Genomic DNA, 16,056 nt, shown 5'->3' with positions numbered 1-16,056 from the left:
TATTGGATTTCAAGAAAAGGGATCGAGTTCTAAACTAATTGTTTTGACTCAAATTAACATTCAGGGCCTTTGTGTTTTGGATTTTGAGAACCGATTGCAAGTCCAAAACTGATTATGGGACTAAAAAAGGGCCAGAGGAACGAAGGGTAGTGTTTTATTTGCAGTATAGTCTCTCCATTCAAGGAGTGTGTTTCTACACCGCTCTGATTGTCATTTTATTGTAATATCCACAAACAGGGAAAGGGTACCCTGGAATACACTTTGTTCCAGTACCCAGTGAGACCAGGTCTCCGATTCTGAACGCAGATCTCATTTGCAGGGTTAAGGCATGCTAAAAATCAACAGCTTAAAGACTTATTTTAACCCTGTTCTTTATTTTTTACCTAGAAATATAGTCATTTACGTCATCTTTGGCAGCCATGAATATGAAAAAAAAGTAAAAAATAATAATACTTTTTTTGTATTGATGGTTGTCAAACATGAATAGGGTCAGAAAGGGAATGCAAATATCATTATCATTTAATTCAATTGAAGCAAAAATAAGCAGTAAATGAGGCACCCGTCGACGCACAGAAGAGAAATTGCAAAGGCAAAACAAGCACCTGAAAAACACACACTTCAGCTGAGAAACAAGAGCGTCTTATCTCTAAATGAAGAAAAGATTGAAGACAATCAATCCCCTGTTCAGTTGACTTGCATGTGTAATTACAAATATGATTATAAACAGAAAAGAATTTTTTATTTACTCAAATACCCTTTATTATAATTCGTGGGCAGCAAGCAACGACCATGTCAAATTGAAATCCCCCCACCACCATCCTCCTCCTCCTCCGCCTCCTCCTCCTCTTTCCCCTTTCTTCACAAGAAAAGAAAAGAAAATAAAAGACAGACAGAAACAGGAAAAAAACCGAATACATCCAAAAGACAGCTACTCTCCTACAGTCCTACGCCACTCCTCCCCCCACCACCAAACACAAAATATAACTATTATTGCTTTCTTATATATACTACTAAATAGTGAACTTTTCTTGGCTTTGGGAATTTCTGCAACGCAATGTTTCACCACACACTCCCCACTTACCAATCACCTCCCACTTTACCTTTCCCCATAGCTGTCTGTAATCAAGACCAAAAACAAACAAAAAAACAAAAAAAAAAAATCAACTTGCTCTTGGCGTCTCCTTCCACAGATTCTTTACAGTTTCACCTGCCAACAAAATATCTATTTATAATAAATACAACGAGTCACTATCATTTTTTTTTAAAAATACAAAGCATCAGTTGATTTTAAATGAAAATTTTCCACTGGTGATTTTTATTGGGAATTTCTCTATGAAATGGCCCTATTTGGATTACAGGGAATTTATAGGAAAGGAAAAATATTTCTAAAATTTCCTACTTTTTTTTTTTTTGTTGTTGATGACAAAAGATATCTTTAACTGTGCGCTGTTCAATTTTTATTCAGAGGGACCTTCTTTTATGATGATATGCCTCCTAATAAATTAACCATAATTATGCCCTTTCCATCTAAATCATGGGAAGACCAAATTTCCCCAAATACAATTTTCTGTCCAGAAATATATTTTTTTCCATGAAAAAAATTTGTTGGAGATTTTGTTCCATAAAAATGAAGGCTACTGATATTCACACCCAGATGTTGGAGCAGAAACATGTTGATACAATCTAATACTTAATATTGATCCACCTTCTCTTGGGAATTGAATTGAGAATTAAAAAAATAATGAAAAAGACAAGTTGAGTTCGGTGCATAATGGAAACATAGTAGTGTTAATTAGTATCAAACTATCAATAGCCAAATTAAAATTTCAAACATTTTTCATGAAAACAAATCCCCCCGCCCCCGCCCCCGCCGGAAACTTTGGATTTTTCCACCTCATGCATCGCAAGGATGGGGCAGACCATTTTATACCATGTTCCGGGAAGTGATATATTACAAATTTTTGTCCCAAGTAAAAAAAAAATGGGTGGAAGAAGAAAAACAGGAGTAGTGAAAATACAACCATTTCTAGGTGGGTAGGGTGGAAATATCAGTTCCCGAAGGAAGGTTAAAGGGATACTTTCCACGCGAACCATCTTTAGGTGGGTGGCGGGGGGAAATATCAGTTCCCGAAGGAAGGAAGGAAGGAAGGAAGGTTAAAGCGATAGTTTCCATGCGAACCTTTTGTTAGGAATGAGAGGATGTGGGATTTGGTCAAGACTTACAACACTGTAACACAAATGATGAGCGTATTAGCTTTGTAGATTTATAAAATTCAAACATGACGAAATTAGCCCTAAGCTTATTTTGGTCCCATTTTTTTATTATTATTCAGATGGTGAGATTTCATTAAACAGAGTTAAGTGTCAATTAACAGCAAAATGGTTAGATTAAGGGAGTCAAAATTACCTTTAAGCACTTAATTTAAGGAGTGGCAGATGGAGAAACGAGAATCGTGTCCGAAGGCCCCAAGCATCCGGCATGTTACTTCCACCAACTTCCCTGCAATTCAATTAAATAAATAAATACCAACCACGATCTCAACGTCTTCAACACCAACAATAAATACAGCTTCCACAAATAAATGTCTACTGATATTTGCACTAACTCATCTTGTCTTTCTTTTTTTTCTTTTTTTCCAGTAGCCAAAAAAATATTAAGGAGAAAAAGGTCAAAAAGACAGAGAAAAGGAGATATTTTAATTTCGAATTGTGATTTATTTTCTATTATTCCAAAAGTACCCCCAACCTAGCACCGACACCACTGTATTTGACCAACTACGGAATTGGTAATGACACACCTAATTTAAGGCATTTTCCATCATGCCAGGTTGTCTTGCTTTTACTTTACTTTTTTTTTTTTTTTTTTCCCCATCTGACGTAGAGGAGAACCACTCCTTGAAGCTTGAAGTTGAAGCTGAAGCAAACCGGCTACCCTATTTATTGAAATGACGAGAACACCCATGGAAGCAAATTTAGTAATCTACACGGATTTACAAGGAAAAAATAATTTCCGTAATTTCCATCTACATACGATGGACAAGCCTGAACGATTATTAAAAAGCGGGAAAACAAACGTTAATAGATCGCAAAATGTCGAGAATACCCCTATCATCTTACGCAGTATTCACCGCACCGCATACAATATTAATCCGGATTATTGAGAGAAACATGAAAAATTAAAACGTTTAATAATGGATTGGATTATTTTGCGAAAGAGAACACACAGCCTGGGTTTGATAACGACACTCTTTTATTATTTTACACTTTTGAGTGCAGGTTGTGGAATCTAGTCACGGTCTGAAGAAGGAAAAAAACAAGAGCATGGAAAATGGAAAATGGAAAAAAAAAAAAAAAAAAGGTAAAGAGCCATGGCACCACCGACAACTAACCCAAAAAGCAAGAACTCCGCCGGGATCTGACGTCTCTCTCATCAGTTACCAAAAACTAGAAATTGGTACCGGCAGCCAAGAATCAGATTTTATTTTTATTTTTTTACGATCTTCATATATGTATATATACGACTTAAAAAGAAGGAAAAAAACAAGAAAAAGGGGTAAATCGAAGGTAGTCCACATTTTGCAAGTAATGTCAAGTTAAATTTCTTGGATAAAAAAATAAAAAATAAAAAAGTTTTGGGAGGAGGCGATGTCTCTCAAATAAAGCGTTGAGATTGAAAGGAAAACCCAAAATTATTAGATTGGGAGAACAGACCTCTTCTTGGTGGTGGCTTAGCAGTGAGCTTGTGCGCAACAGTGGGCTTTTTCTCCAGTGGGCCGGCAGCAGGTTCAGAATCTGGCGGGAATAGCACGGCGTCAATACCTTGCACAGAAATCCTACCATCGGTATAAATGTCGGGATCATAGAGGTAAGCAGCAGCTTCTCCATGGCCGAATTTCACAGATCCATCAGCTTCCCTACCAACCACCTTGTGCGGCACCCTTAATGTATCATAACGCACCTTCCCAAACCGCCGAACCGCATTATACATACTCTCCTCCGTCTGATATTCTGGTATCAGATGATAATACACGATCTGCTCCGGCGCACCCGGCTCGCTCAGCTGATCCGTCGTCAGCTTCCCCATCGCTTCATCGTTGGGTGCTAGAACCGTCAAAACATAACCCTCTGATACTAGACGCCCCATCTCCGTCGCCAGAGACGTCAGATTCACCAAAATATCCGCCAATTCGTTGTATCCTCCGTACAGGACTAACGTCTGGATGAAGTCCTTCACCTGGCTCTCGCCATCGAACCACCGGTGCGCGCCGCCGGGGCCAGGAGCCGGTGCAGGAGCTAGGGATGGGCCAGGAGCCATGGCGTCAAAGATCGGGAGCACTGGAGGAGCACCGGCCGGGACAGGAACCGGTTTCTTCAGCCGGAGAGTTCTCGGATCGACCTCCGGCGCACCTTCCGGCAAGACGGCCGAGATCGAACCGAGATTTCGCCTCCGGTTGAAATCTTCCTGCACGGATCTGGGGATTAGGAGGCGTTCGATGCCGTGGATGACGCCGTCGGGGCGGATGATGGCGTCCGGATGGATGAGAGCAGCGAGACCGACTCTCTTGCCGGAATCCTTGAGTAGAGAAAGGGAGAGATGATCCTTGGAGAGGGTTTGGTGGTCGGATTCCTGCCATTCTCCGGCGGCGATCCGTTTAGGGAGGACGTGGAACATGAGGAGGGTTTGGAGAGAGCGGAGATTACGGGGCTCGAGTAGGAAGCGCTTGAATTCTGGATCGAGATCGCGTTCCAGAGCTTCGTTTTTGGGTGCGAAGATGGTAATGTTGTGTCTGCCGACGGCATCTTCTAGGGTTTCGAGAAGAAGGGCTTTCTCGACGAGTTCAGAGAGTATGGTATAATGCGAGTCGAGGAGGGCGACGAGGACGGAATTGGAGTTGATCTGACCGGAGTTGGACGAAGAAGCTGAGGACTTGTGGTTGGAGCTGGAGTTTTCCACCGGCAATGTGGATGATATTCCGGCAATGGAGGAGAGGAGAAACAAGGCCAGAAACAGCTTGGAGAAGCCATACATCTGGGAATCCATGTAGAAAAATGATGGACACTCTTTTTTCTTTTTCTTCTTCTTCTCCTCCTCAGACTTGTGGCTTTTCTATTTTTGTTTTATCGGTGGGCGGACGTGAAGAAGGGTATTAACTGGGGTTTTGTCAGGTCCATCGATTCCGCTTGGGTGACACGTGGCGTATAGCGGATGCAACGCGGAATTTCTCTTTGAGACAGGCTGGGGGTGGGGACCACCGAGTCGGACGCGCGGCTCCAACTTCACTCCACTCGACTCGTGAGCGAGATCTAACATCTCAGATTTGCTGTTCTTGTTGACTTCACCTGCAAGCTGTGCTTTACTCTGACCTACTCTCTTTTGACCGCCCTTTGAATGAATGACAATTTTACCCTTGTACTTTCTCAATAATACTCCAATTAATTTAGGCCGATCATCTTACTCTTTTTATTAATTACTAGCTTCCCAGCCCAGGTGACAATTTTCTTAAACGTCTGCTCTGCTACGCAATTTTGCAAACCCATTTTTATAAACTGAAGGCCCCTCTAACTAAAAAATGAATACAGACGCTATTTGTTTAAGATTGTGGAAGCCGATTGTGAGCCCCCAACTGATTACTGGACTCAAAATGAAACGTAACAATAATCGGCTAGGGGCTGACAATCAGTCGTCACAGTCTGAAACGAAGAGGGCAATAGTATTAACTATTAATTATTGTTGATCTGGTAGGGAAAATGGAATCTATTTCCCTTTTAAAGGCACGATCTTTCAATTATTGGTGACGTGTACTAAAGAGAAAGAAGGGAGCCATGTTGATCCAGGCTGAATCATGCTTCCAAAAATTAACAAAAATCTATAATTTCCGGAAGAATAATTCATGTATATATAAATGCCGGGCAATGGGTAACGACTAGCAAAAGGCGGTCCCCTAGTTGTCGAAGAATCAATCTAAAATCTACATCAATTCTTAGATCAGTTTTTGTGATACTTTTAGAGATGATGGACTATGTTAAAAAATTTAAGGATAAGTGAATTTTTGTCATTTTTTGTATCATGGATATCAGCACGACCATGTTTTCATAAGCGAAATGATAAATGCACCCATTTTCATCACTTGGGACACCCAGTTGCATTGTACGTGGCAATCATGTCACTTCATTCCTTCAAATGTGAAGTACATCAGCCCCTTTGCAGTCATAGAAACACTCTAGTTGGGTGTCTCAAGTGATGAAAAGTGACGCATTTATCATTGATCCATTTCATAAGTGCACCACTCGGCTTGTCTTTTATTATTTAAACAGACACGGAAGGTTATTACAGTTCCCAAAAAGTTCTCACAAGCCAATTAAACACGACGGGACAAACTTAGTTTGTGCAATTATTAAACATTCGCAGTGCATGCCCATTTCAGTAACCTTGCTTGTATCATCTGCTTTATAAAAATGATCAATTACCAATGGGGGACAAAAATTAGGTGAAATTATCAACATGACCCATGCTTTTCAGAAATTATCAACAGGGGACAAAATATGTCTTGTCATTAAAAGCTGGACGAAAATGCCCTTTTCTTAAGCAACACGTTTTGCCTTTCCACTTTTCCCTCTTCTCCCTTCTTTCCCTCTTTTTTTTCACTTTTTCATTTTCAACTTTGTTTTTTTCTACATTACCAGTCATCTTCTTCATCATTTTAGCCACCATTGGAGGAGGGAAAACTTGAAACATGAGTTCATTTCCATCTCTCTCTATATCTAGGTTTTGTTTTTCATTTGTTGTAGGGTTTTGTATTTCTCCTTCTCCCTTTCAATGGAAGATGAGGAAGATGAATCGTAAAGTAGAAAGAAAAAAACGTGAAAATGAACGAGTGAAGAAAAAAAAACAGGAAGTAAAAATGTGTTCATAAGGGACTTGATAAGCCCATTCGGAATTTGGTAACCCCATTTTGATACTGGATAACCCCAACCCCAGAGACTTGAAAACCTCCTTCCAAAACTCCAGTACCTTTGGGCAATTTTAAGAGACTTGATAAGCCCATTCGTAAATTGGTAACCCCATTTTGATACTAGATAACCCCAATCCCAAATACTTGAAAACCTCCTTCCAAAACTCTAGTACCCTCGGCCAATTTTCAGGGACTTGATAAGCCCATTCTGAAATTGGTAACCCCATTTTGATACCTGATGACCCCAATCCTAGAGACTTGAAAACCCCCTTCCAAAACTCCAGTACCCTCAGTCAATTTTCAGGGACTTGATAAGCTCATTCTGAAATTGGTAACCCCATTTTGATACCTGATAACCCCAATCGTAGAGACTTGAAAACCCCCTTCCAAAGTCAAAACGTGTTGTATATGCCAAAGGGTATTTTCGTCTAGCTTTTACTGACAAGACCTCTTTTGTCCCCCGTTGATAATTTTTGAAAAGCATGAGTCCTGTTGATAATTTTGCCTAATGTTTGTCCCCCATCGGTAATTGGTCCTTATAAAAACCGTAGTGTATTTTAGAGTAATTTTTTTTTAAAACAAAGAGGTCCTTGCAATCAAGGAATAGAGTAATTAGAAAAGGGCATAAAGGTGATCAAAATTTAGAGCTATTGGGTCGGCTTGGGTGAGTCTGAGATAGTACGTGGGACCCACATCCGTCGCGTCGCTTATACTCTACATTTGTAAGGGTAGGCTGTCACTCTCTCACGGAGCCATAAAAAAGCTCCTTTTTGCCAATTATAAGAAAAATACGCCCTTAACGGCGACAATTGACGGTGACGTCGCTCCTGCCGGGGAGACTGTACGTCGCCGTCAGGTTAACTTAATCCGAGGCAGTTAGGTCTTAAAACCTGTGTTAAGAGGGGGGGTGTAGTTAGTAAATTTGGAGGCTCCCCTTTTGTCGGTGCCCTTTCCCATTCCTTTGCCCACCTCTCTATCTTACTTTTGTCTACATTTTCCTCGGTTACATTACGTAGGTAGCCATAGAAAATGTACTAAAAATAAGGAAAACAATTAAAAAACAGACATGAGCCTCTTACTTGTCTTCTTGTACATGTGTCCTAATCACCAGTTCAGTTCTCTTATAATTATTATTATTAGGAGATTGATTAATATACAATTTGATTTAAGAGATGGTGTATCCCCATTCTAAATTAGGAGTCTTATTAGGCCCCACTGACCGGTGACGATTGACTTTAACGATAAACCTTTGGATTCTCACCGACACATTTATCTGTAATCAAGACTGTTGATCTTAGCGTAAGTTATGGGGCAGCCCAATGGTCCCTCCCATGTCCACAAATAATCTAACTTTATTATGCAACCCGTAAGCTCAGCTCATCTTTCGATTGTAAGAAAAACATTTCTGATGAAAATAAATTCTGGGGAAAATTTTCGTTTCCATTATTTATTTATTTGTAGGGAAATTATTTGATTATGGTCAATTTAGAGGGATGTCATCATCAATTGAAGGCCGCTCTAAATAAAAATTTAGAGGGATGTCATCATCTTTCTATCCTGGTGATGAAATTGGTGCACCAAATCTGTTTTGACTTTTGATGCTCTCTTGCAGGCCGCTAGACCTAGCTGGCTTTCCCAAGTGGCAATAAAATTGTGGGCCCCACTCTGCTACTTACACCAGATCTGCACCCTTGATCTACTACTATTCATCGCCTCTAGTTTTGATCCTATGATCAAATGGTCCAGAGTTGTTAATAAAACTATGCATCTTACAACTGAATTTTAACATGTCTTTTTAATATTTTTATTGTTTAACGGCCAAGATCACTAGATCACGATCAGATCAAAGCCTATGGTGGGCTGCTTTGATTTATGAATCCTATGAAGCCTCACCAGCTCAAATGAGCCCTCTGATGCAGAAAGCCCTTCGTTGCTTCATCTCCACTCCAAGCCACGTTGTATACGTAGTGAGATGGAATCCGAACAGGATACCGATTCCGATTCCAATTCCGGCAATCCAAACACACCTACATAAGTTAACAAACCAAAAGAGAATCAAGAGATCGACTGCTCTGTGCGAGTTTTCTAACAAGTCACACGACCAACCGGGCAATGCATCATTAATAAAAAGTCCAGTATTTTTCAAAATGTACAGTGGGGCCCACTTCATAGGATGATCCAAACCGTTCATTTGTCGGCCCACAAATGTAACTAGGTTGTCACCCTCCGATCTATGAAGTGGATACAACCTAGTTACATTTGTGGGCCAACAAATGAACGGTTTGGATCATCATAAGAAGTGGGCCCCACAATTTATTCGATGGACTCTCTAAAACAAAATTTATTTTGGTGAGGCCGTGGATTTGTGAGCCATGCTTCCACAAATCGACAATCCTCTTTTAATATACTCTAGTCCTTCATTTAATTAGAAAAAGTTAAAAGATCCTTTGTTATATGGAATTGTAGGGGTCCATCCGTACCAATACCTAATCTGTGAATACTATGGGTCCCACAACATTCATTCCGTGCACTTATATACTCTATAGATTAAGGGATTTAATTACAGAAAACAAAAAATTAAAAGAAATAATATCCACACTAACTTTTTATAATGGCACCCTAACACTTTATTAAACATATTTTATTGGAGCAGGCGTATCTTTGGGAATGTAACTATCTTTAAAAGCAAAATTATTAAAGTGAAAAAATGTTAACTCCAGTGATATTATCGAAGCAAGAGGGCGCAGATATCAATTGTCAATGAGTCCGTTTGGTTGCCCTCATCTGAGACAGTGGTGGAATAAGAAATAGAATGGTAGTGAGTAACAAAAGTGTTGTTTGGTTGTTCTGAAAATGTCCCGAGAACGCTAAAAAAGAGAAACCTTGTTGCATTTGGTTGCATGAAGATGGCTGGGAGAATATCGGAAAACTTCCAAATCTTCCATTTGGTTTCACGCATAATACTCGTAAAATGTTGAAAAGCATGCGATTATTTTTTGAAAAGATGAAGGTAATGATAGATTATTATATGGCTTTTTGCACACGAAGTCTCCCAATTCGCTGAAAATGAAGAAGAGGATGGAAAAAAATACGTCGTGTTTAACTAGGGGATTCTAGCTTTAAGTGAGGAGTGAAATTACCTCTTAAACCGAAATTTAAAACCTTGGATAAGGGGATAGCATCAGACCATGATATGGACTTTGTTTGGGAAATTATATGATGAAAGGGCCTACATAAACGGAAAGGTGGGAGGTGGTACGACGGAAGTGCCACCCTTGATATTTGATCCAAGAGCATCGAGCTGTTGCTGGATCAAATATCAAGGGCGGTACCACTATTATGTGTCTCTACACCCAATCAACTTATAAAATCTCCTTGTTTCCATTAGTAAGATATGGACCCAATCACAATAAAAGACGACTGTTATGAACTATCGTCCTTTTACATGTCTCCATCCAAAAACCTGCATGTATGATGTATGGAAAGAAACACCCAACATATTTTTAGGGGGAATGATATTTGCCCCCCCCTCCCGTAACGTTATTAGTGAAGTTTTAAAGGCAAAAGAAAGTTAAATGAGGTGAATTTATCCTCAAGCAGTGAACCATTCTCACATAAACCGTTAAAGGGGGAATTTACCCGTTTAGGTGGGGGCGGGGAATATCAGCTCCCTTTTTTTGGAAAATGATACGGTAATCGAGAGTAAGACGGCATGGAAGAGCACATGTGTACAAAAATAGTCACCTATTTGGTGAGTTTCCTAAACCAAACGAAGAGTTGTGTCACTTGTGATGCGGTGGCAAAGACTGATTTGTTCTGTTTTTGCTCGGTTTTAAAACCGGTTTAGCGTCACTGAAGTTTTTTCTAAAATAGGGTTTCTTGAAAAAAAATTGTCAAATAATTGAAAAATCATAACCTTTTAGAAAAATATCATGAATTTCCTCAAGGGGACTAATATCCGCACCGCCATACTTAGATAGAAAGACACATTCGGTGGGGTGTTGATTAGCTCGGTTGGTCTGAACGACAACCATAAGGTCAGCCTAATACGTACTGTTTAAAACACCTTGAACAAACGATCCTAAGCCCTTAATCCTTCAATCCTCAAGCCTCCTTTAGGGTTTCATCAAATAAAATTAAAAATAAATCCTACATTATAAAATAGATGTTTACAATTCTAATTGATTTTTCTTTTTCTTTACAAAAAAAAAAAAAGAAGAAGAAGAAGAAGAAGAACTAGAGCCAATGTACAAAGCTACTGGACATTTAAATCCTGTCTCAAGGATATTATACTCCCAACATTTCTTTGACAGAATCTTAGTTCATAATCTCGACAGTTGATGGAATCCGATTGCTTGTCCCTGAAAATCTAGAACGTCGTTGCCTGTATTCTTTGTTATTCGACGATGGTTCGATCACGTCTTTTGCAAATCGCACCTTCTTCTTAGCCAAATTTCTTTCACCACCTATATATATTTAATTAATAATAAGTAAATTGTTAAACAAAGATCAAAACAAATATTTCTATAAACATAATCTAAAACAGATGAGGTATTAGATAGACAAAAGAGAGAATAAACAAATGATCAAAGAATTCTATAAATGAAAGTGAACGAATGTTTACAAGACAAACACAAACTGATGGCGTTTTGGTATTGCCACCCTTTAGCAATTAGGTAGTCATCCTTAAAATTAGTGAAAAAAAAATTTTGAGACGGGGAAATGATTTCAGCGCAACAATGTTTTGATAAACATGCGCTCCCATGTTTGTCTTGTAGTGTTTAAAGGGTTGTTAGATGAATATTACGGTACTCAAAAAGCTCTTAAAGCCCTTCAAACACTGTAGGACAAACATGGGAGCGCATGTTTATCAAAACGCTGAAATCATTTCCCTTGGGACGTGTCTACATAAATTTAGGATGCGTACAGAACAGATAATACTTCAAATAAGACAAGCTGAAATGAGTGGGAATGCCTAAATTTATGGGTGGTAAATAGGTAGTACTAGAAAAAAAAAAAAAAAGAAGAAGGAGAAGAATGAAAAAAAAAGGGATTTGCTAGCAATTTCGCCCAAAGCCATTTCGCAGCTGGCTTTTGCAATCGGCCACACAGGTTGAACCTTTTGGCAGATTTTGTCCTATTCATTTTATTCATCTGAGGCGGCTGTTCGTACATGCAAAAGCCAGCCGGAAATGGCCTTCCGCCAAATTGGCTAGCAAATCCCATAGGCTCTGTTTGGTTGCAAAAAGTAGGGAAGACGGCTGAGCATTTCTAGGAATATGAAATACCAAATGTTGTTTGGTTGTCATTTTTTAGCTCAAATCCCATTGGACTTCTAGACATGGAAGAGACATAATTATTAGCTTTTGGCTTAGGTGACGCCTATGTGGCGGGATTGTCCCCTCCCCTACTTTTCCAATGCCAAACCTTGTTTTTGGTAAATTTTAGAGGGGAGAAGAGTAGAATATGAAATGCCATGTGTAATCATTACTTTTTTCTCTCTTTCTCTCTTCTACTATTTATTTTGTTAATGACACCCCTCCATTCTCCCACATGCTTTGACATCTAACCAAACACACTACCAAAATTCCCTCTAATCTTCTCAGACAAGTCTACACATATCCCACCCTTGTCACCTCCTTGTTGACTACTACTTCCACTAAAATCTCATATAGACCAGAAACATAACAAAGAATGGAACATTAATTGCACTTAATGAAAGAAAAACCAGATTGAAAGAACTACAAAAGGACTTTATTGAAAAAAAAAATTAGGAGCGAAGGAAAAAAAAATAGTGAATATTAAAAAATTGCAAAGAGTTGCTGAAATTATGAGAAAGAGGTACCTTTCTCTAAATTATGAGAATGAGGTGTCAGGCACTTTCAGGAGTTGTTTTAGACAAGAATAGCCTTCTCTTTTTTCCCTTCACCTTTTTAGGGACGAACCCCGGTGCATCACACCAACCGTTTTTCACCTTTTCACCGTCTTCTTCCCCAAGCCACTGTTATTTAAAGACGGTGAAACTCCATTCGCGTTGATTGCGATTGCCATTTCAGAAAAAACTCTCATTAGCTGTCTTTATTTTATTTTGGGTAGAAAACCTATGCTCTGGTAGGTCCATTGTCATCCATTTCGTTAGGTTTCACTTGCTCTTTGCATTTTATTTCTCTTTAGGGTTTGCACTGATATGGGTTATTTTCAAGATGTCCTTATTTGCTTTACATGTATGCTTTTACCTCTCTCTCTCTCTCTCTCTCTCTCTCTCTCTCTCTCTCTCTCTCTCTCTCTCAGTAGAGGAAAACTGGAAATCCTATCTATTACCATCATAACCATGATCTAAACTCTCACAACAAATTTTTAAACCGCAGAACCACCTGCAGAACATTTTTACAAGACTACTAGAATCCCATCAAACGTCTATGGTTTCCTTCGGATATCCGATGTTGAAGGATTTTTTTACAAAACTACTGAATCCCATCGGAAGTCTGACTAAGTTGATCGGACGCCCGATCCAAAATAGCGGTTCCAAGGTCAAGATAGTGGTTCCAACACAAGACCGATAGTGGTTCGGAAGTTTTGGAGGTCTAACTAGTGGTTCAAACACAGAAATAAATTATCACTGTCCAACATCGATAGTGGCATTGCTTTTTGGACCCTTACATGGAATTGGTTGAATTTAGACCACTATCGGTCTTGTGTTGGAACTAAATAGTGGTTCCACCAAATATACGTCGAACCATAGGAACCGTCCATCTTCGAGGTCCTCATCTTATAAACTATGAACCACATTTACAATGTTACAACCACTTTAGAATGTTATAACCACTATTAATAAACTATAAACCACTATTTAAGGGTCCGATGATACACTCATGATCACTTTTACAACCAATGAAATAATATTATAATGTATGAACCACTATTTGCACTCTTAGAACCATAATTTACACTCTTGGAACCACTATTTAATCAATTGAAACCACTAAATTGTGGTTCCGAGGTCTACATAATGGTTCCAAGTGTATATATACTGATTATGAGTATTTAAACCACTATTAATACACTCATGATCACTTTTACAACTAATGAGATACTATTACAATATATGAATCACTATTTACACTCTTGGAACCATAATTTACATTCTTGAAACCACTATTTAATCAATCAAAACCACTAAATCGTGCTTCCGAAGTCTACATAATGGTTCCAAGTATAGACATGGATGTTCTGAGTGTTTAAATAGAGTATCTGATAGGGTCATGAGAGTATGTACACACTCAAAACAACTATGTCTACTCTAGGAACCACTTTTGATTGGTTTCGAGGAATAAATAGTGGTGGCGGGCTATAAATAGTGGTTCTGAGATGTAAAATTGGTTCTGAGCCCTTCTAACTAGTGGTTCTGATTGTATAAATAGGATTTCCATTTGGTTTTTCCTCTAGAGAGAGAGAGAGAGGTCAAAACAAATATGTAAGTAAACAAAGAGAGCACTATATAAAGAGGATGAAAATAAACCATATCACTGTAAAAGAAAAAACATGCAAATAACATGTAAAATTTAAGCAAATGGAGGACAATGGACCCACCAGAGCATAGGTTTATAACCCAAAGCAAACTAAAGAGAACCAATGGAGTTTTTTTTGCAAATGGCAATGGAGTTTTTTTCTACTTGCAATGGCAATAGAAATGGAGTTTCCACTGTTTGGAAAGGCTTGGGGAAGAAGAAAAGAAAAGGTGAAACGGGTTGGTGAAAGGTCACTGGGATTAGAGTCCTAAAAGGCGGAGGGAAAAGCAAGAAGGGTATTCTTATCTTAAGGGAGCTTAAAAATTACCTTACAGCCCATTTTTTATGATTTCAAAACCTTTACCCTTGATTCATAATTTCAATAAAAGTTTGCATTTTTTTAATAATTTTCTAAAAAAAATAAAAGAGAGATACATCACCGAAGGGAAAAGAAAAGAAAATAATCACCTTGCGGCGAAAATTAACACCCATTTCAAAAATGGAAAAGAAAAAGAACTTGGCTTGTAAAAAACTCAGACCTGCATAAAATTACTGGGGATTTTTTTTTGGGAGGGGGGGGGGGGGAATCCAAGGATCGGATGTAAAAAAATCAGAACCGTTAATATATTCCTAGGAAATTAAAAGGAATGAAAATGGAGTAAAAACCCATTTCCATACGAAAATCAAAGACGCAAAACGGAAAAAACCATGCCCATATCTTTTTTTTTTGTGTGTGGTAAGAAAAACCACAGCCGTCGTATTGAAATTGGAACGATCCTAAGAATCAAAAGTTCACCGAGGGCCCGTTTGGATACCTGATGCATCTGTATTTTGATTTGGATTTGAGTTTTGGATACAAAATACATCCATCATCTTCATGAACATGTTTTAAGAGAGAGAGAAAGGGAGGGAGGGATGTCTCGCTGCTGCCGGAGCAACGTCGAGGAGCAGCGACGGTGAAGGAAGTTGCCACAGATATTGATTTCCAAATAATGTCTCCCAGAACAGATTTAAAAATCGAAATTTTTTGCAAAAAAGGGAAAAAAAAAAAAAACCCACATCGCACCTAATTAAAAAGGGAATAAAAATTCCACACCAAATCAAAATCAACCTTCATTACGAAATCTAAAAGATCTTCTTTGGATAAAAAACAGGGGATGATAAATAAAGGAAAACAGAGCATAAAATTCTGTAGAAGAAAATTCAAGCCATTGCAAAAATAAAAAATAAAAATAAAATAAAGAGCTATACCCAATTCAAATTCGACCTTCTTCATGAAGTCTGATAGGAGTCGCTTATGGAGCTGCATAGCAAGGAACGCAACGCTTCCTGATACTGCGAAAACCGCGATTATTCCGATTCCATTAGAGCTCACCATTTCCCAACACTGAAGATAATAATAATTAAAAAAAAAAAAGCCTTCTTAATTAAGAAAAGCGAAGAGAGGAAGGAAGGCACGAGAAGATCGTTGGAAGAAAATGAGAAAGAAGGGGGGTGGTGTGAACTGTGAAGTAGGAAGGAATCTCATGTGTTGAATGAAGAAGAAGAAAGAGCCAAAATAATAATAATAAGATTTATCTGGGTACCTATCTGTC

General features: G+C 38.7%; 2 protein-coding genes across 3 annotated transcripts; both read right to left on the bottom strand.

Moving 5' to 3' along the window:
* Window positions 1-597: 597 nt before the first annotated feature.
* Window positions 598-5,141, bottom strand: LOC143881660 (fasciclin-like arabinogalactan protein 17). Of its 2 annotated transcripts, none has more exons than XM_077384894.1 (3): window positions 3,712-5,141; window positions 2,408-2,500; window positions 598-1,222 (listed from the first exon to the last, which is right to left on the bottom strand). In XM_077384894.1, exons 1-2 carry the CDS (start codon window positions 5,039-5,041, stop codon window positions 2,418-2,420), a joined length of 1,413 nt encoding a protein of 470 aa, XP_077241009.1. In that variant the 5' UTR covers window positions 5,042-5,141; the 3' UTR covers window positions 598-1,222; window positions 2,408-2,417. The 2 variants fall into 2 exon arrangements, with proteins under 2 accessions (XP_077241009.1, XP_077241001.1); XM_077384886.1 differs by having other exon boundaries at window positions 598-1,207.
* A 5,949-nt stretch (window positions 5,142-11,090) lies between these two features.
* On the bottom strand, window positions 11,091-16,021 carry LOC143887614 (uncharacterized). The gene is made up of 2 exons (XM_077391720.1): window positions 15,713-16,021; window positions 11,091-11,419 (listed from the first exon to the last, which is right to left on the bottom strand). The coding sequence occupies exons 1-2, from the start codon at window positions 15,837-15,839 to the stop codon at window positions 11,271-11,273; spliced, it is 276 nt and encodes a 91-aa protein (XP_077247835.1). The 5' UTR covers window positions 15,840-16,021; the 3' UTR covers window positions 11,091-11,270.
* Between the last annotated feature and the right edge of the window lie 35 nt (window positions 16,022-16,056).

The sequence above is a fragment of the Tasmannia lanceolata genome, unplaced genomic scaffold (assembly GCF_043159265.1).
Source record: "Tasmannia lanceolata isolate RefF3 unplaced genomic scaffold, GAP_Taslan_0.1 ptg000002l, whole genome shotgun sequence".
In the NCBI taxonomy this organism is placed as follows: Eukaryota; Viridiplantae; Streptophyta; class Magnoliopsida; order Canellales; family Winteraceae; genus Tasmannia; species Tasmannia lanceolata.
Note: the sequence above shows the minus strand (reverse complement) of the source record. Positions and strands in the feature narration are given on the sequence as shown.